This window comes from Dendrobates tinctorius, unplaced genomic scaffold (genome assembly GCF_039654945.1).
Source record: "Dendrobates tinctorius isolate UK_male_01 unplaced genomic scaffold, ASM3965494v1 ptg000009l, whole genome shotgun sequence".
NCBI classification, from domain to species: domain Eukaryota; kingdom Metazoa; phylum Chordata; class Amphibia; order Anura; family Dendrobatidae; genus Dendrobates; species Dendrobates tinctorius.
The window spans coordinates 3,959,595-3,980,579 of NW_027361677.1; the positions used below are offsets into that span (position 1 = coordinate 3,959,595).

Genomic DNA, 20,985 nt, shown 5'->3' on the forward strand with positions numbered 1-20,985 from the left:
ACTGCCTCACATTAACTCACAGTACTCGTTACTTTCTCACAGTACTCGTTACTTTCTCAGATTAACTCACATTAGTCGTTATTACCTCACGGTACTACCTTACAGTACTCGCTAGTACCTCACATTACCTCACAATACTCGATAGTACCTCACGATACTGGTTAGTACCTCACATTACCTCAAGGTACTCATTACGACCTCACATTATCTCACGGGACTCATTACTACCTCCACATTACCTTATGATATTCATTGCTACTTCACGGTACTCATTACTACCTCACATTACCTCATGGTACTCATTACTACCCCACATTACCTCACGGTACTCATTACTACCTCACATTGTTTCACGGTACTCATTACTACCTCGACATTACCTCATGATACTCATTACTACCTCACATTATTTCACGGTACTCATTACTACCTCACATTACCTCACGATAATCATTACTACCTCACATTACCTCACGATAATCATTACTACCACACATTACCTCACGGTACTCATTACTACCACACATTACCTCACGGTACTCATTACTACCACAGATTACCTTATGATACTCATTACTACCTCACATTACCTCATGATACTCATTACTACCTCACATTACCTAATGATTCTCATTACTACCTCACGGTACTCATTACTACCACACATTACCTCACGGTACTCATTACTACCACACATTACCTCACGGTACTCATTACTACCCCACATTACCTCACGGTACTCATTACTACCCCACATTACCTCACGGTACTCATTACTACCACACATTACCTCACGGTACTCATTACTACCACACATTACCTCACGGTACTCATTACTACCCCACATTACCTCACGGTACTCATTACTACCCCACATTACCTCACGGTACTCATTACTACCCCACATTACCTCACGGTACTCATTACTACCTCGACATTACCTCATGATACTCATTACTACCACACATTACCCCATGATACTGATTACTGCATCCTATGACTAAGGGCATTGATGTGCCAGAAACGCGTCAGGTTTTGCTTTTAATTATGTTTTTCACTTAATAAATTTTGGATTTTATTTACTGGATGTCTGTGCTGAACTTCACCATCCCCTCCTGTTCTACCGCACTTTACCTCACAATACTCGTTATTACCTCACATTACCTCACAGTACTAATTACTGCCTCACTTTACTTGCCATTATCTCAGTGCTCTGTGATCTTCATGGTCGCAGACCTCCTCCATTTATATTGTAGGCATATGGGAGCAGCCTAGCTGTCTGCTGCGGGAAATAGAAGGATTAGGGATGTAAAATATTTTCTGGTTTTGGAAAACTCCTGTTACATACCTGCAGTTTGTTTAATAAAAAATAAATCTTTAATCACCCTCCCCAGGTCCAGCACTGAGTGTGTTATGGTCTGCAGTGCTAACATCATGTCGGCCCCGCTGCTGCTAATAGCTGACCTCAACAGCTGACAGTAACAGGCGCCAGGAGCAGCGTCGGAGACTCAGTGCTGGACCAGGGGAGAGGGAGTGTAAGAACACTGCAGCCGAGGGGACAGGGGTTTTCTGAAAGGAGAAACACCAATTGCCCCAGGACTGATTTCAGGAGCTAGGATTAGCGCTTGCTCTGTTGAGCTGTATATATGTAACTTGCTTTTTATTTATTTTTGCAGGTTTTTATACACAACCCCCATGCTCGCAGCCAACGTTTTTCTGCAAATCGCTTATTGCACAGTGCTCAGGAATCCGATATCTCTCTGCTAAACATTAACCAAAGTGTCAGCTGTCTGACAGCGGGAGCACTGGACCCCCAGCTGGGCTGCGACTCCCTGATAGTGGGAACCCAAACCAACCTCTTGGCCTATGATGTCCATAACAACTCCGACCTGTTTTTTAAAGAGGTGAGTGGAAAGGATAAACCTAAATAGCAGCGGGGTAATGTATTTGTACCGGCAGCTTTTTACCAGCCCTGGGGTCAGTGAGGGGGTCTGCTCATGGAGTACAATAGGAAAATCAATGGTGAGGTTCTCCAACCGATGACATGCTGGTGGTGTCCCATCTGTTACCGCAACTATGCCATATTGTCATCTTTAGTGTCAGAGCCTAAGCTTTTACTGCCTTTATACGCATCAGTCAGACGTCAGCTGAGCCCACTGATCTTGGTGAAACTAGATGACCCCTGTACGGGGAGTCATGATCCAATGTGTATGGCCAGCGTTACAGATCACATAGACAGAAAGTCCCTATAATGTTGATAAAGTCCATTCCTTTATATTGTAAGTCTATGTTGTCATATTGTAGAAGTCCGTTAGCAAATATTTATGCAAATGAACCGCAAGTGCAGGGGGCTTGTTTCATAACTTAAAGATCTCCGGCCTCATTCCATGCCCGTGCGGGGAAAGAGGAAGAGAAGCCAGAGAGCAGTGAGTGCAGGGCAATGCATGATAGGCTAACATAGCAGCCATAACAAGGTAGTAGCATAGGATAAAGGGGAGTATCGAGTGGTAGCACAGGATAGACAGGAACATGGAGTGATAGCATAGGATATAGAGGATTGTAGGGTGGAAGCTTAGGCTATAGGGGAGCATAGGGTGGTAGCATAGGATATAGGGGAGCATAGGGTGTAAGCATAGGATATAGGGAAGCATAGGGTGGAATGATAGCATAGAGGAGCATAGGGTGGTAGCATAGGATACAGGGGAGCATATGGTCACAGTATAGGATATAAGGGAGCATATGGTGGTAGCATAGGGTGGAAACATAGAATAGAGGAAAATATAGGATGTAGAGGAGCATAGGGTGGTAGCATAAGTTATAGAGAAGCATTGGGTGGAAGCATAGGATATAGGGCAGCATGGGGTGATAGCATAGGATATAGGGGAGCATATGGTGTTAGTATAGGATAGAGGAAAATATAGGATATAGAGGAGCATAGGGTGGTAGCATAGGCTGTAGGGGAGTGTAGGATGGTAGAATAGGATATAGGGGAGCATATGGTGGTGGCATAGGATAGAGGTGAGCATAAGGTGTAAGCATAGGATATAGGGACCATAGGGTGGAAACATAGGATACAGGGGAGTATAGGGTGGAAGCATAGGATATAAGGGAGCATATGGTGGTAATATAGGATAGAGGGGAGCATAGGGTGTAAGCATCGGATATAGGGGAGCATAGAGTGGAAGTATAGGATATAGGGGAGCATTGGGTGGTAGCATAGGATATAGGGGAGCATAGGGTGGAAGAATAGGATATAGAGGACTTTAGGGTGGAATTATAGGATAGAGTGGAGCATAGGGTGAAAGTATAGGATAGAGGGGAGCGTAGGGTGGTAGTATAGGATATAGGGAAGCATAGAATATAGAGGAGCATAGGGTGGTAGCATAGGATAGAAGGGAGCATAGAGTGTAAGTATAGGATATAGGGGAACATGGGGTGGAAGCATAAAATATAAAGGAGAGCATAGGGTGGACATATAGGATAGAGGGGAGAATAGGGTGGTAGTAAATAGAGGAGCATAGGTATAAGTATAGAATATAGAGGAGCATAGGTGTAAGTATAGTATATAGTGGAGCATAGGGTGGTAGCATAGGATATAGAGGAGCATAGGATGGAAGCATGGAAAATAGAGGAGCATTGGGTGGTAGCATAGGCTAGAAGGGAGCAAACGGTGTAAGTATAGGATATAGGGGAGCATATGGTGGATGTATAGGATATAGTGGAGCATAGGGTGGCAGCATATGATATAGAGAAGCATGGGGTGGTTGCATAGGATACAGAGGGGCATAGGGTGGTCTCATTACTTTTCATGAGAGCACGAAAATATTTGGGAGTCTTTAGCGTTACTTTCTTTATTTTTAATATGGCTTCCGCAGAGCTGCAGATTGTGTATACATTGTATGCTTATATCACTGTCTCCTTTTTGTTGTGATTGCTTAGATTGCGGACGGTGCCAATGCGGTCATCCTTGGTTCCTTGGGAGATGTCACTTGTCCCCTTGCAATCATTGGTGGAAACTGCGCCTTGCAAGGATTTGACAGCAGAGGGAATGACATATTTTGGACGGTAGGAGCATATATACTCGTGTATCATTGGAGACGGTAAATGATGTGAGTCTGTTCAGCTCAGCCATCTATCATTTCTTCTACCATTTCATTCTATTATACAGGGGTTGGACAAAATAATGGAAACACCTAACGTTTGGCATCATAATCTTCGAACATGTTATAAACATGCAAACCATGACGTATGGTAATGTTTTGTAGTTGATTATTTGTGATATGTGTATGTAAATTAAATGTTTGTTTTGCAGAATTGTAAGAACATTGATGAAAACCTGATACCAATGGCAGACCTCTCGGATTTTCAAAGAGGCCAAATTGTTGGTGCTCGTATGGCAGGCGCTAGTGTAACAGAAAGTGCCCGAATGCTTGGCATGTCAAGAGGTACTGTCTCCAAAGTAAAGACTGCGTTTGAAAGAGAAGGAAAAACGTCCGCAGCAAAGCACAGGTCCGGCCGAAAGTCAAAGTTGACTGAGAGAGACCGTCGGACTCTAAAGCGAATTGTGAGAGAGAATCGCAAGACCACGGCTCCGAAAATCACTCCTGAGCTCAATGAACACCTGCAGAACCAAGTTTCCATGAAAAAATCTGGATTCCACGGAAGAGCTGCAATTCGAAAACCTCTCCTCTCAATGAGAAATGTTTCCAAGCGTTTAGAGTGGTGTAGAAACCTCCAGAATTGGTCCCTTGAGCAGTGGAAACATGTGATATTCTCAATCGAATCATCGTTTACCCTATTTCTGACCTCCGGCCGAGTGTCCGTTTGGAGACAGCCGAAAGAAGCATTCCATCCAGATTGCCTTCTCCCAACCGTAAAACATGGCGGAGTTTCTGTGATGATCTGGGGTGCTATTTCGTGTAGGTCCGCCGGGCCAATGATATCCCTTCATGGAAGAATTAACAGCCGAGATTATTTAGGCATTTTGGGCGACCAAGTGCATCCTATGGTTCAAGCACTGTTCCCGGAGGGGTACGCCATCTTTCAGGATGATAATGCACCAATTCATACAGCTAGAATCGTTAAAGCATGGCACGAGGAACACTGTAATGAAGTTGAGCATCTCATCTGGCTCCCACAATCCCCAGACCTCAACATTATTGAGCATTTATGGTAGATTTTAGAGATTCAAGTTAGATGTCGGTTTCCACCGCCATCGTCGCTCAAAGAACTGGAGGGTGTTTTAAATGAAGAATGGGCTACAGTTCCTTTGGAAGCAATTCATACCTTGTATGAATCCATACCTCGGAGAATTGAGGCTGTAATTGCCGCAAAAGGTGGACCTACACCATATTAAACTAACTTTCTTTATCGCCTTATTGGGGGACACAGAATACCATGGGTGTATGCTGCTGCTGCTAGGAGGCTGACACTATGCAAAAACAAGAAAATTAGCTCCTCCCCGGCAGTATACACCCACCGACAGGCACCAAGCACCTCAGTTTGTGCTTAGTTTCTGTAGGAGGCGGACCGGGATCTCCCCAGATCCGCAGTTATTAATCCAATTTTTCCTTTCAGGGTTTAGTTTGAACTTTTTAATCCTTTCTTCTTTTATCTTTTAGGTTTTTTCCGTTGGGAAACAGGGTATACTTATCACCCTGATTTCCTATATCATGCGGCTGAGCGAGCAGTGTGGTGTCACCCACATCGCAACTCTCAGTACCGCAGGCAGGACTTTTCCCTATCACCTTCCGGTGATAAGGGTTGCGGACAGGTGGCTGGTCCTTGCCGAATCCCCCTCCTCACCCCTCTCTCGGGACAGGGCTGAGAGGAAGACGGCGATCGCAGGTGGTTCAAGCCGTCTTCTGCAGGATGCGGGTACAGAGGACTCCCTTCCCCCCAGCGGCCTGCCGTTTCCCCGTGGGCCCCTGTGGTCATCCTCTTCAGGGACGTCAGGTAAGTGCCTGTACGTTCCCTCCGGCCCCGCATAGGCTTCAGTGCATGGGAGAAGTTGGACCTTTGGATTACAGGTCCACAGTTTTTGAATCTCCCGCCCTTTCTGCCTGCCGCGCGCTCACACAGCTGTTTGCGTCCCTTCCCTTCCCCTTTTCTCGTCAGGGAGACTCTGGGGATCCCTTCACTCACCGCAGCAGCGTCGCAAGCAGGGGACCGCTGTCATATTGCTTCCTGAGAGCGGTATGTCGGGGTAGGCATGGGTTGCGGCGCCGTCACTTTCACTTTCCCTCAGCGAGGGGAATTTCTCTGCTCCCTCCTCCCTTCCTGAGCGCGCTCTTTTCAGCGCGCCTTTTCTAGCCCATCACAGGGCTTCTTTCTCTTTGAGATGCCAGCCTCCCCTTTCTGTCATGCCCTCTCCGTCGCTGTTAGCCAATCACGGCGCAGCCGCTAAGCTCCGCCCCCATCTTCCAGCACAAGGATTTCCTGGTTTTTCACTCCTTCCTGCGCTGCTTGGGGGACACTTCGGCGTTTCTTCTGCTGCTCGCACAGAATCTCGGTAGGCTCGGCTCTGGGACAGGGATTAGCTCTCCTCGGCAGTTATTCCCTAATATCTGCGGCCATTCAGTGCAGTTTACTTATGCCCAACCCTTCAGGGGATCTCTGCTTCAGGCCCACCGCTACCTATTACGCCTGTGCGCGCTGTAAAAAGAAGTGGGCATCGTGTCAGTCGTCCCCATTCTGCCCCCCCTGCAGTCCTTCCAATATGTCAGCATCTCAGGAACGCACAGAGTCCCGGGCGGAGGGCGCTCTTCCCTCCTCTCTCCCCCCGGAGTGGGCCGTTACTTTTGTCAAGTCAGAAACAGACTGTGACATTGTATCTCAGTCGCTGGTCCAGGTCTTAGAACGATTACCTCAGCTATCCTCAGCCACCTCTGCCCCGACCACCTCTCGGGGTGAGTCGTCCGCACCTGACCGTGACCTTCAGAGAGACAGACAGGGAAGGACTTCTAGGAAGCGGGCTCTGTCCACTTCGTCTTCGAGCTCGCAGGGCCCTTCCGCTCCCAGGCCTCCTTCTCCTTCCTCGGATGACAGCCTTCAGTCAGGCGATGATTCTCATTCGGAAGCTAGCTCAGAGGGGAACAGCGTTTCTAAAACGCGGGACATGGTCGATAGTCTTATTGCAGCTATCTTCCAAACACTAAAACTTAAACAGGATGAGGCTCCAGCTCAGGAAAGCTCGGTTCTCCTTAGACGAGCCAGACCTCCGTCCCGAACCTTTCCCAATCACAACGATTTCGATACTACCTTACCCAAACACTGGGAGCGCCCTGAGCAACGTTTCTCAGGCCGCAAGTATTTGGACGTTCTGTACCCCTTTGACGCAGAACTGCTTTCAAAGTTGTCTAAGGCTCCAGAGGTAGATCCTCCAGTATCCCGGATAGCCTCTAAAACGGTGCTCTCTCTGCCAGACGGGGCATCGCTCAAAGATCCTACTGACAGGCAGATTGAATCTCTGGCTAGGTCTATCTTTGAGGCATCTGGCGCCTCTCTCTGCCCTATTTTCGCATCCGCCTGGGTGGCGAAGGTCATTTCCGCTTGGGCAAAAATTCTTCGCAGAGGCATCTTAGCGTCAGCTCCTCAAGACGAATTGGCAGATCTTGCAGATCAGATTAACCAGGCTGGAAAATACCTTTTGGCTGCCTCCTTGGACGCGGCCGGCTGCGTAGCAAGGGCTAACAGCAACATAGTAGCTGTACGCCGAGTCCTTTGGCTAAAGTCATGGAATGCGGACACTACTTCGAAAAAGTCGCTTACCAATCTGCCATTCCATGGCTCTAGGCTCTTTGGAGCAAAGCTGGATCAGATAATTTCCGATGCCACTGGAGGTAAAAGTACTTCGCTTCCCCAGTCTCGACCAAAACGTCCCTTCAACAGAAGGGGGTTTCGACCATTCAGGCCCTTTCGTCCCTTCTCTGCCACGGAGAGAGCCACTCAACAGGATCGGCCGCCTGCCACCAGGGAGCGGGATCAGAGGAAACCTTCCTACAAACCCGCTCCTCGCTGGAGATCTAGAGGACAATATTCCAGATCTGCAGGAGCCAATTCCGGCAGATTTTCGTCTAAGTGACGGGTCACCCCCACCTGGAATTTCTTCCAGGGTGGGCGGCAGACTTTCCTTTTTCGCGGATGCTTGGCTGTCCGTTGTAGACGACGCTTGGGTCAGAGAACTCGTCGCATCCGGTTACAAAATCGAATTTGCTTCACTCCCGAACAGACGGTTTTTCCGGTCTCGGCCTCCGCGACAGCGGGCCCAGATTCCGGGTTTTCTGCAGGCCATTTCCTCCCTTCTTTCCGCCGGAGTCATTGTTCCCGTTCCCTCAGACGAACGGTTTTCCGGGTTCTACTCCAATCTCTTTGTAGTCCCGAAGAAAGACGGCTCTCTTCGTCCTATTCTGGACCTCAAATTGCTCAATCGCCACGTGAAGATTCTTCATTTCAGGATGGAGTCTCTTCGGTCGGTGATTGCTTCCATGGAGCCCGGGGAATTTCTCTGCTCGGTGGACATTCGGGATGCCTATCTGCACATTCCAATATGTGTGCAACATCAGAAGTATCTTCGATTTGCATTTCAGGGAGACCACTTTCAGTTCACAGCTCTTCCTTTCGGCCTGGCTTCAGCGCCCCGGGTTTTCACGAAGGTGATGGCGACCGTCATGGCCATCCTTCGCTCCAGAGGGATCCTCATCATCCCTTATCTGGACGATCTTTTGATCAAGGGTTCGTCTCGCCAGGACTGTCTCCGGAGCCTTCAGATAACCCTGGACACTCTCAGCCACCTAGGTTGGCTGGTCAACAAGGAGAAGTCCATTCTGATCCCCACCCAGCGTCTGACCTTTCTGGGTATGGAATTCGACACGGAGCTAGCCCGTGTTTTACTTCCAAAGGAAAAATTTACAACTCTGTCCAAGGGCATCAGAACTCTCAAGAGGCCTGCTCCCATTCCCATTCGGTTCTGCATGAAGGTCCTGGGGAAGATGGTGGCCTCCATGGAAGCAGTGCCCTTTGCGCAGTTTCACCTTCACCCCCTCCAGCTGTCTCTGCTTTCAGCCTGGGACAAGACCACGAGGTCCTTGGACCGTCCTATTCGGCTTCCTCTCAGAGTGAGGCAGTCTCTCACTTGGTGGCTACGGCCAGCGTCAGTTCTCCAAGGGAGGTCCTTCCTTCCGCCTCAGTGGCGAATCATCACCACCGATGCGAGCCTTCTAGGATGGGGAGCCGTGTTCCATCAGAAAGCGGCCCAAGGCCGCTGGAAGCCACAGGAGTCTCTCCTTCCAATCAATCTTTTGGAGATCAGGGCAATTTTCCTGGCCCTTCTTCACTGGCAGCCCCTCCTCTCCGGCAAGCAGGTCCGTATTCAGTCGGACAACGCCACGGCCGTGGCGTACATAAACCATCAGGGGGGCACGCGCAGCAAACAAGTAATGTCAGAAGTGGCCAAGATATTCCGCTGGGCAGAACGTTACGTTCCGACGATCTCCGCCGTCCATATTCCAGGGGTGGAAAATTGGGCAGCCGACTTTCTGAGTCGCCAGGGCCTAGCGTCCGGCGAATGGTCCCTGCACCCCGCGGTTTTCTCTCAGATATGCGACCGTTGGGGCACCCCGGATGTCAATCTCATGGCATCTCGGATGAACCACAAGGTGCCGCAGTTCGTAGCCAGGTCCAGGGACCCTCTAGCCGTCGCATGCGACACACTGGTGACTCCGTGGTCCCAGTTTCAACTTCCGTATCTGTTCCCGCCTCTGGCATTGATCCCTCGGGTGGTCAAAAAGATAAAATCGGAAGGCGTACCAGTGATTCTAGTCGCTCCAGATTGGCCAAGACGGCCTTGGTACGCGGAACTGGTCAACATGCTCGCGGACGTTCCCTGGAGGCTTCCGGACCGTCCAGACCTTCTCTCGCAAGGCCCCCTTTACCACGAGAATTCTCAGTCTCTCAGTTTGACGGCATGGCCGTTGAGACCGCAATTCTGAAGGAATCAGGTCTGTCCAGTCAGGTTATTCAAACTATGATCAGAGCCAGGAAACCAGCCTCTTCCCGCATTTACTATAGGTACTGGAAGGCTTTTTTCCGTTGGTGCGATGATAAAAGAGTCTTTCCAATGTCTTTTTCTATCCTGTCTATCCTAGGGTTTCTTCAGGCTGGGTTAGACGCAGGTCTGTCCCTCAGTACGCTCAAGGGCCAGGTTTCTGCTCTCTCTATCCTCTTCCAAAGAGAGCTAGCTTCTCTACCACAGGTCAAAACCTTTCTACAAGGGGTTTCCCACGTGGCTCCCCCTCATCATTCGCCAATAGACCCGTGGGATCTCAACCTCGTCCTTAGCGTGCTCCAGAAGGCGCCGTTCGAGCCTCTCCAGGACATTCCTTTGTCCCTTCTCTCTTGGAAGGTCACCTTTTTGATCGCCATTTCATCCATCAGAAGAGTTTCTGAATTGGCGGCCTTGTCATGTCGTTCCCCTTACCTCATTCTCCATCAGGACAAAGCCGTCCTCAGGCCCGTTCCTTCTTTTCTTCCAAAGGTAGTTTCCGCTTTCCATATCAATGAGGATATCGTCCTTCCTTCTTTTTGTCCGGCTCCATCTCGTCCTCTTGAGAAGTCTCTCCACAAACTGGACGTAGTTAGAGCCCTGCGTGTCTATCTTGCCAGGACCTATTCCTTGCTGATCATCTCTGAAGGTCGCCAGAAGGGCCTTCTGGCTTCCAAATCCACGATCACTCGCTGGATTCGTTCTACCATTCTGGAAGCGTATCGTCTTCAGGAAAAGCGGCCCCCTCCGGGAGTAAGAGCTCATTCCACCCGGGCTGTGGCGGCTTCGTGGGCTGCTCGTCACCAGGCCTCGGCCATGCAAATTTGCAAGGCTGCAACCTGGTCATCTTTGCACACCTTCACGAGGTTCTACAGGGTTCATACCCAGGCTTCGTCTGATGCTGTGGTTGGTAGGAAGGTTCTGCAGGCGGCGGTGGCTCACCGGCCGACCTGAGCCTTTCGGTTACTTTCGTTCCTTTTTGCTGTTCCCACCCTTGGGACTGCTTTGGGACGTCCCATGGTATTCTGTGTCCCCCAATAAGGCGATAAAGAAAGATGGATTTTTGGTTCTTACCGTAAAATCTCTTTCTTGGAGCCTTCATTGGGGGACACAGCACCCTCCCTGTTTAAGTTGTACCGTGTTGGGTCTTAGAGTCCCTTGTTGGGTTGGTACATATGGTTCGAGTTTTTCTCGTTGCTTCTCCTACTGCTTTTTCACCAACTGAGGTGCTTGGTGCCTGTCGGTGGGTGTATACTGCCGGGGAGGAGCTAATTTTCTTGTTTTTGCATAGTGTCAGCCTCCTAGCAGCAGCAGCATACACCCATGGTATTCTGTGTCCCCCAATGAAGGCTCCAAGAAAGAGATTTTACGGTAAGAACCAAAAATCCATCTTTTGTTGATGTTTCCATTATTTTGTCCAACCCCTGTATGTTTTGGTCTTTTTCATTGAAGAATATTGCTGTGAGGGGCTTTACTGTCGCACTTCTTTATAATACCTCATCTAAGCTTTTCGAGATCTCTCTGACAACAATCTCTTTGACTGTTCCTTACGACAGCCAGCCACCAGCACCACCACTGTGAATGCAGCTCCGGAGTATAAGAAGATGCAGCTCATAGATTTTTTGTAGTCAGACTTTTTTTTTTTTTTTTTTTTTTACTAAGTCTAAGTTTCTACTATGAATATTTAATTCTCCCTTTTTTTCCTCAGTATATTATCGTGCACACAAAAATGTAGTTTATTACAGTTCTAACAAAGTAAATAGGTTGTCCACTGTGCTTTTTCTTTGCGTAAACTGACCTTTTGAAATCCTCCACGTGTCAAATTCTCTATTTCCCCATAAACTTTAGTGCGATGAGCACAATCCATAAATAATAAAATCATGGATCAAAATTGTTCGAACAAGTCTATGGGTCCATGACAATCACTGACAGCGCACGGATGGCACCAGTGTGCCAAAGGAGAAGTTTTACAATTTCTTTCTTTATTTTTTCATTTATGAAAAATCACTGTTGGTAAAAACTGACACTTGCCAAAACGCGTTGATTGGTCCCATTTAAAGACCCTTTAACATGGCTGATGTTCTGGTTTGGCACCCATACATATTACATATTGTTGGCAGCATATCCTCTGTTTGGCTAATCGCTGCCATGTTTGCACCTACCAGTGACCATGAACAATTTCTCTTACTAACAATCATTTGGCTGATTATCAGCCCATGTAAAAAGCCCTTGACTTGCCTGGAGAAACGGCTCAGTAAATTTTTTCTGGCACTACAAATTACAGGGAAAATTATGTATGACCCCATTCTCCTTTTATCCGCCATGATTTCGGCCTTCCTTTCGCGCTTCCATAGATCTCAGTAGGGGTGTAATCTTTGTTGTGACTTTTTTCTGTCTGTGTAATTCATCTACTGTTTTGTGAGACATTTCTTGTTTGATGTGTTTCAGGTTACAGGGGACAATGTGCGCTCCCTCGCCTTGTGTGATTTCGATGGAGATGGGAAAAAAGAGGTAAGGATGGAAGAAGTGATCGTGACTGCTATCAGATAGGGTTAGACGCCATTTAGTAATAACAATAATCTTTATTTTTTATATAGCGCTAACATATTCCGCAGCGCTTTACAGTTTGCACACATTATCATCACTGTCCCCGATGGGGCTCACAATCTACATTCCCTATCAGTATGTCTTTGGAGTACCCGGAGGAAACCCACGCAAACACAGGGAGAACATACAAGCTCCTTGCAGATGTTGTCCTTGGTGGGATTCGAACCCAGGATGCCAGCGCTGCAAGGCTGCAGTGCTAACCACTGAGCCACCGTGCTGCCCGTAGTACTACTTGCCCTGCCTCATCAATGGCTGGGGGACCTTTAGTGATCACCTGATCCCTAGAATAACTTTCTTTCAAATGTTAATTAAATATGTTTTTTAGAATTGGCAGTACAGACTGTCCACTTTCATGTGCAGATTGTATGTAATAACAAAGAGGGGGGATTATGTCATGTTATAGATTATTTAAAGGGAATCTGTCATCAGGTTTTTGGTATTTAATCTGAGATTTAATCTGAGAGTGGCATAATCTGGAGCAATATAGCCTGATTCCACGGACGTATCACCTATTTGTCTGTGTGCTATAGTTTCAATACAAGCAGTGTTTTATCAGCAGGAGAGTATCACTGCCGGACTATGTCTCACGTGCCAGTCAGGCTAAGGTGTATAACCCCGACTCCGCCACTTATTGCTAGATTTCTGTACAGTTTACACAGGAAGCTGCCAATCAGTGGTGTGGGCGGGGTTATACACAGCTCGGCATTCTGAGCACTGCTGTATATACAACAGAGAAAACAGGGATTATATCAAAACTGCAACAAGCAGCCTAGTAAGTGACACAACACTGGAATCAGGGTCTCTGCCGTTACATCATGCTGCTCTCAGACTACCTGCTGACAGATTGGGAGGGTGTCCACCCGCTGGACCCTTCCGGATCCCTATAATTGGGGACCTGTCTTGTGCAGTGCAACTCCATGTAACTCTTTAGGGGAGCACTCAACCATCTCCTACCTTTGGAAGCCAAAGCGTTTAGGGTATACTGGTGGTCTTTAGTCCATGACAGTACTGCATTTGCTACAGTTTGATTGAAGCATTAACATACAATTTTTATCATGATTTATTGCAGCTTCTTGTTGGATCGGAAGACTTTGATATAAGAGTGTTCAAAGAAGACGAGATTGTCGCTGAGATGACAGAGACGGAGGCAAGTGAAGCTGTATTCCCATAGGCATGAGCGGTCTTGTTGAATGCTCATTTACATTTATTATAGAAAGCATCTGATGTAAAGTGAATCAAAGATGAGTGTAATATAACGAGCCCGCTATTGTAATGTACCTTCCCGGATCATTGTCACTTTCAGTCAATAAGTGTGAGAAGTTTGTTAGTTGTCTAAGAAGCTCATAAAGTAATAGCAAAAGTAAAGGTCATCCAAGTCTACACATGTCAGAAGACCAGACTACTTCCCTCAGATGCTTTGTAATATTGTATTTACAGGGGATTTATAGGATTACAATTAATTGTTTAATACTTAAGACGAATCTGTCAGTTGGATCAACCCTCTTAAGCCGCCTATATGCGCATGTAGGTCATAAAAAGTTGACTAAAATGATACCTTGATATCTGCGATAAGATGTTTTATTGCAGAGAAATTTCTTACTTTGTAAATGAGCTGTTAAGATCTGTGGGCCTGATAAAGATCTCCCCAAGACTCTGCCTCCAGAGCTTATTGTAAATGAAAGTGGACTTGTAGATCAGGAGAGCAGACTGTCAGTCTTTAGATATCTCATACTAGTATTAAGCGATTCTCAGGGAGATCTATGTCCGGCCCATAGATCTTAACAACTCATTTACATATTAAGAAAAACATGGATTTCTCATGAATAAAACATCAGATCGCAGATATCAAGGTATCATTTTATTCAGCTTCCTATGACCTACATGCCCATATAGACAATTTAGGAGGGTTGATCTTACTGACAGACTCCCTTTAAGGATTTTATGAATATCACTTTCCAATTTGAATGTTTGCTCTCAGGTGCAGATCTTTACTGCATATCTGTGGCAAAATATCCTCAAATTCCATGTGTCAAATCTGCAGTATAAAATGACAAGCCATAGACCTAAAATCCTCACAACAGATCAGTTTCCGCTGAATTATCTGCAAAGTGTAAATGAGGTTTTCTTCGTTTTTATTTTAGACGATTACAGCAATGTGCCCCATGTATTCCAGCCGATTTGGATATGCGCTGTCTAATGGCACGGTTGGGGTGTATGAACGGATGTCGCGGTACTGGAGGATAAAGGCATGGTTTTTTTTTTATCTTTAATTTCTCAGAAATTGAGCTTGAAAGAATTTGCTTTCTTATCATCTCTATTCTGGTTAGTAGTTGTAGTGCCCTTGAAATAAAAATTATGGAGCGTCTTCTCTAAGAGTTTTATACTGTGCAGCTTCTTTTTAATTCCTACCACGAATTTCTGAATAAATTGAAAAAGTAGGTGTTACCATTCCCCTTTCTTAGGCCTCATTCACACAACAGTGATTTTCTCGTACAAGAAAATCGTCCCAAGTTTTATTCGTGATTTTTGTCAACAGATTTTCACTGTTAAGAAAAAAGTTTCTCCACCTTCTCCTATTTAACAGTCCATGAAAAACTAACAGCACTCCGATGACATCTGAGTGCAGTCCTTTTTTTTTTTTTTTTTTTCACAGACCCATAGATTTTCATTGTTGAATTTGATCCGAGACTCTGATCAATTTCGGACAAGTCTCTGCGATTTTTCATGGACCACAAAAAATTACGGACATGTGAAAAACAAAAGACTTTCTCGCTCTCTGTGTTTATGATGAGGAACATGTTTGTGCTTTGGGGCGGCCTGTGGGCAGGTCTTTCCTTGGTTTCTCTAGCTTAGAGCAGGACGATAAGACTCTGCCTACAGTCCCGCCCCGGAGCACGGGCCTTTCATTAACTGAAAACTTCTACCACTGATTACACAAGAACCACAAGACGGATTTCTTCACCCCATGTATCATTTTACAGACAATGCCTGTAATTTGCTTTGCAAAATCCTGCTGACAGGTTCGCTTTTACTCCGACAACCCCTTTAATTAAAAACTTTCAAGAATGTGATATTTATTCTAATGTATAAACGTGAGGGCACGAGAGACTTTCTGTAGTGACTGTTGTTGCTGCTTTGCTTCTTGAACCTTATAATGTCCATATGTTTCCCTTCACAGTCCAAAAACCTTGCAATGAGCATCCACGGCTTCGACCTTAATTCTGATGGGGTTTGTGAGCTGATCACAGGATGGTCCAATGGAAAGGTAAGTGTCTTTATTCTGTAAGTAAAATGACGCAAATGCATGTCACCTTTGATCAGTGGGATGTAAATATGCAGACTAGTGGTTTTAGATATAACAGATTCACATACAGCCGCTAACGTTTATACACCTGTTGTTACCCAGTGACTCGTCCTGCAACGGCAGATCAATATAAATGCTGTCAAACTGACAACTATGCATGTGCCAGATCAGGAGCACAAATCTCCATGTATTATCACATAGTGGTAGCAGCATTTTTTTTTAGGAATCTGTCACCATGTTCTGCTATGTAATCTGACAACAGTATGATGTAGGAACAGAGACCCTGATTCCAACAATGTGTCACTTAGTTTACTGGGTGCAGCTGTTGAGATATAATCACAGCTTTTTCTGCTACAGATCTAGCAGAGCTCAAAATGCTGAGCTGTATATAATCCCACTCACACCACTGATTGGCAGTTTTCTGTATACACTCTATATTAACAAAAAAGTTGCCAATCAGTGGATGGGGCGGGTTGAACTAGGAATCATCAGACACCTAGTCCTGTAGTGATAATCTCCTGCTTATAAAATACTGATATTTATCAAAAGTGTAGCGAGCAGTCCTGTAAGTGACAAATTGCTGGAATTGGGGTCTCTGCCCCTTTATTATGCTGCTTTAAGATTTGGTGTAAAAACCTGGTGACAGATTCCTGTTTTAGATACTGTTTGCATCTTAGTAGATTACACTTTTTATCCCCTTCATGACCGTGACATATTTTCTTTTTTGTGCTTTTTTTTCTCTTCCCCTTTCTTCCGAGTCATGAGTTCCATGATTTTAATTTTATTATATATTATAAGGTTGCGCTTATTGTTAGTGTTGGGGGACACTCACTTGGCAGCAGATTAATAGGGTCAGGCACAGGTTTTTTTCACATAAACAGTCCATTTTGGTTTATTCAAGCATCATAAACCATTGTAGGCCATGCTACACTTCACAGGCTTAACACATAGTCCAGAACATTCACAGGTTATGGCTTTTCCTTGCAGTCTCTAAACACGCTGGACCTCTCTGTCCAGTGACCGTGGGCGACCGCACGCCAAACAGTTCATTAACATTCATAGAACCTCCCAAGCACCAACAGTTATTTCCCCCTGTCCGGAGTTACCTCTTAGAAGCTCCTGCTCCAGATGCCGACTCTTTGGTAGTCCTCTCTCACGGAAGCTGCCAAACTGGGATCACCATCCCGGACAACGCCTTGCTCACCAGGCCACCTGACAGTCCAGATCCACAGACGGACGGTAGCTCCCCCAATGCAGTGCCGACACTGACTCTGCAAACACACGTGGCCTGTCTGTGTGCGATTCAGCACGTCCGTCCCCACTTTGGAACCGTCCAACACACAGGCCTCACTGGGTGCTATTCAGGGATCCAACCCTCCTCCCAGGGTCTCCCAACACACCGGCCACCAGGTCCAGGGCCTCAGCGGGTGCTATTCAGGACGTCCGTCCCCTCCTGAGACCGTCCAACACTCGCGCCTCACCAGGTCCAAGGTCGCAGCACGTGCTCCAGGGATCCGATTCTTCTCCCAGAATTTCCCAACACTGACCCTCCAGGACCTTGCACCCTAAACCATTCAGGTACACACTCTCTCTCATGTGACCATAATTCAGGCACATTATATGGTACATAACCACACCCACAGGTGAGGTATGGATCACATGGTTATGACCTCACTACAGGTCCTATTACACACACCCAGCCATACACATACAAGCTTTACTTTGGGCATTCAGACACACACCCCTGCGTGGGTTTGTACGTGACTGGTCCCACCCATCTCACCAAGTTACGTGGAAGCTTCCCTGATAAACAGTAACAAACCCTCAGCAGTACCTCTGCTGATCAATACACGTTCCAGCTTCCATCACAAGGCACCCACCCTTGTGATACATATCGGCCATTTACATTCCTGCTGCTCACCATTTCCCCATCACAATAAAGGAAACGCCTGCATGCATGTCCTGGGAAGCCCATACAGCGCCCCTTAGCTGTCACAGGGGTCACTGCATCACAATATATACGCTGCTCAAAAAAAGAATAAAAGGAACTCTAAAATACCACATCCTAGATATCACTGAATGAAGTATTCCAGTTGCAAATCTTTATTCATTACATAGTGGAATTAGGGATGGGCGAATCCTGAAATACTCGGAATCGCTAGACTCTAACGAGTCCGACTCGGAAACTCGCTATTCGTTGCGAGTCTAGCGAGTCCAATGTTAATGAATGGGGATGCGAGTATTGCAGCGATTCCTGTGCTGCCATTTTTTTTACTCTTTAGGAATGCATTGTTCCGCTTACTTCCCGCATGTGGCTGTGCACACCATGCGGAAAGTAAGCAGAGCAATTGTGGATGGTACCCACGGTCCGGAGGAGAGGAGGAGACTGTCCTCCGGGCTTTGGGTACCATATCCCTGTAAAAAATAGAATTTAAAAATAAAAAATATTGTTATTCTCACCCTCCGGCGTCCCGCGCAGCCTTCCCGCCTCTCCACGCATCCGTTCCCAGTAGTCCTTTGCGAAAATGCCCGCGATGGCGTCCGTTCTCGCGGGATCGCGAAGGCTCACGGTCATTTGCGTGACGCCATCGCGAATTACCGCGAGAACGGACGTCATCGCGGGCATTTTCACAAAGGATTACTGGGAACGGATGCGTGGAGAGGCGGGAAGGCTGCGCGGGACGTCGGAGGGTAAGAATAACACTATTTTTTATTTTTTTTTACATTTTATCTTTAACTACTGATGCCGCATAGGCAGCCTCAGTAGTAAAAAGTTGGTCACACTTGTCAAACACTATGTTTGACGAGTGTGACCAACCTGTCAATCAGTTCTCCAAGCGATGCTACAGATCGCTTGGAAAACGCTAGCATTTTGCAAGCTAATTACGCTTGCAAAATGCTAGTTTTTCCGCGGGAAAATCGCGGGAATTTAAAATGCGATTTTCCCGCGGAATGGAATTCCGGAATTCTCGCTGTAATTTCCGCGAGAGTTCCGGTACGTGTGCACTTAGCCTTATTTGCATTGGACTCGTTACTGTGCGAGTAATCGCTTGGAAACTCGCAGAGTACCGACTCCTGCGAGTCCCCTACTACTCGCAGAGTAACGAGTCCTAACGAGTAGATTCGCCCATCCCTAAGTGGAATGCGTTGAGAACAATAAAACATAAAAATGATCAATGTAAATCAAAATTAATATCCCATGGAGGTCTGGATTTGGAATGATACTCAAAATCAAAGTGGAAAATCAAATTACAGGCTGATCCAACTTCAGTGGAAATGCCTCCAGACAAGGAAACGATGCTTAGTAGTGTGTGTGGCCTCCACGTGCCTGTATGATCTCCCTACAGCACCTGGGCATTCACCTGATGAGCACCTGCATGTGGTCTCACAATGTGTATGAGGATCTCATCCAGGTACCTAATGTCAGGGTACCTCTGGCTAGCACATGCAGGGCTGTGCAGCCCTCCAATGAAATGCCTCCCCACACCATTACTTACCCACTGCCAAACCGGTCATGCATTTACATACTCTATTGTATGTTTTTTTTTTTTTGTCATCTTCTGTTAAATCATTTACTTTACTATAAAATGTACTGCAAAGAACGGAAGAAAAAATAGTGGAAAAAAAAACAACAAAAAATGCAATTCAACCATTGCTTTTTAAGTTTTGCGATTACAGTGTTCATTGAACAGTAAATTGATTCTCCAGGTTAGTACAATTTCAACTATGCCAAATTTTTTTTTCTTTTCGTTTTTACATTCCAGTGGTTAAAAAAACTGAGAAATTTGTAAATTTTTAACAAAAAAAACCCTTTCTGAGACCCCCGTAACTTTTTTTATTTCTCCATTGAGCTGTGTGAGTTTATTTTTTTGGGGTCTATTTGTTACATTTTGGGGTTGATGCAACATTTTGATTGCTTTTTATTCCAATATTTAGGGGGATGCAAGAATGTCAACTCCTTAGCCCATCTACCCCCCTCAAATTTGGGCATGCACATGCAACAAAACAATTTAAATGCTGCTGTCATAGATGGATAATGGCATCTAAGTGGTTAAACAGCAGCAAGCGATCTGAGCTATGTACATACTCAGGCAAGGGTTAAAAAGCATCTAGAAAAGGCAGTGTTGCCTACATTGTGCCAGATTTACAAACGGTGTGCTCGGTTATTTTGGTGCAAAATATTGGTGTAAGGCTGGTTTCACATTAGCGCTTTTTAAGCGCACGCACGGCCGGGGGTAGCTCCGCCCCCGAGCCGGCTCTCTGCCCGGCGTGCCCGCCCCTTGCTTGTAGCGCCGCCTTCTAGCGCACAGCGGCGCCTGCGATCGGCGCACCCTATCTTTAGCATAGGGTGCGCAGATCGTGCGCTAGTTGCGCTTTGACCTGCGCTGCGCACTTTTGACGGTGCGCCGTGCGCGCCAAAATCCGAAAAGTTTGATAAAAAGCGCTAATGTGAAACCAGCCTTAAGTGACCGAGCCGAGAGGAAAAGCGTCTGACACTGCTAGCCGCATGAGCCAAATTTCTGACGCAGGGTGTTTTTGCAGTTTGTGTTTAAATTTCGGAGCGTATTAATAAATCTCCCCATACGAATTGTTGATCTATGAAGGATTACCGCATATTTTGCTGTGTTATAGCTCCCATCGTTTGAGTTTGTGTTGTTTCTTACCTAATTATTATCTTTGGGGACGTTATAAAGGTGGATGCCCGCAGCGACCGTACAGGAGAGGTGATCTTTAAGGATAACTTCTCATCCTCTATTGCTGGAGTGGTAGAAGGAGATTACCGGATGGATGGAAAAACTCAACTTATCTGCTGTTCTATAGACGGGGAAGGTGAGCACATATCCTAAGAAAACATGGCAGGGTGCATTCACACATTTTACAGTCCATGTCCAGGGCTGGCCTAACCGCTGGTCTCCTGACGACAATGCAAACGCCTCGTTTATAAGGTTAGGAGACCAGAGCCAAAGTATGGTCTTATTGGCCTCAACCCATCAATAAGTTTAAACTTCTTTTCTTTATCGCCTTATTGGGG

General features: G+C 46.4%; 1 protein-coding gene across 7 annotated transcripts in view; it reads left to right on the plus strand.

The window, feature by feature from the left end:
* Nucleotides 1-20,985, plus strand: part of BBS2 (Bardet-Biedl syndrome 2) — a 71,278-nt gene that overhangs the window by 14,692 nt on the left and 35,601 nt on the right. For all 7 annotated transcript variants that reach the window (XM_073581973.1, XM_073582028.1, XM_073582020.1 and 4 more), the window contains exons 3-9: nt 1,677-1,904; nt 3,940-4,065; nt 12,491-12,553; nt 13,719-13,796; nt 14,791-14,895; nt 15,828-15,914; nt 20,648-20,783. In XM_073581973.1, coding sequence (XP_073438074.1) covers nt 1,677-1,904; nt 3,940-4,065; nt 12,491-12,553; nt 13,719-13,796; nt 14,791-14,895; nt 15,828-15,914; nt 20,648-20,783 — 823 coding nt within the window. The remainder of the gene's footprint in view (nt 1-1,676; nt 1,905-3,939; nt 4,066-12,490; nt 12,554-13,718; nt 13,797-14,790; nt 14,896-15,827; nt 15,915-20,647; nt 20,784-20,985) is intronic.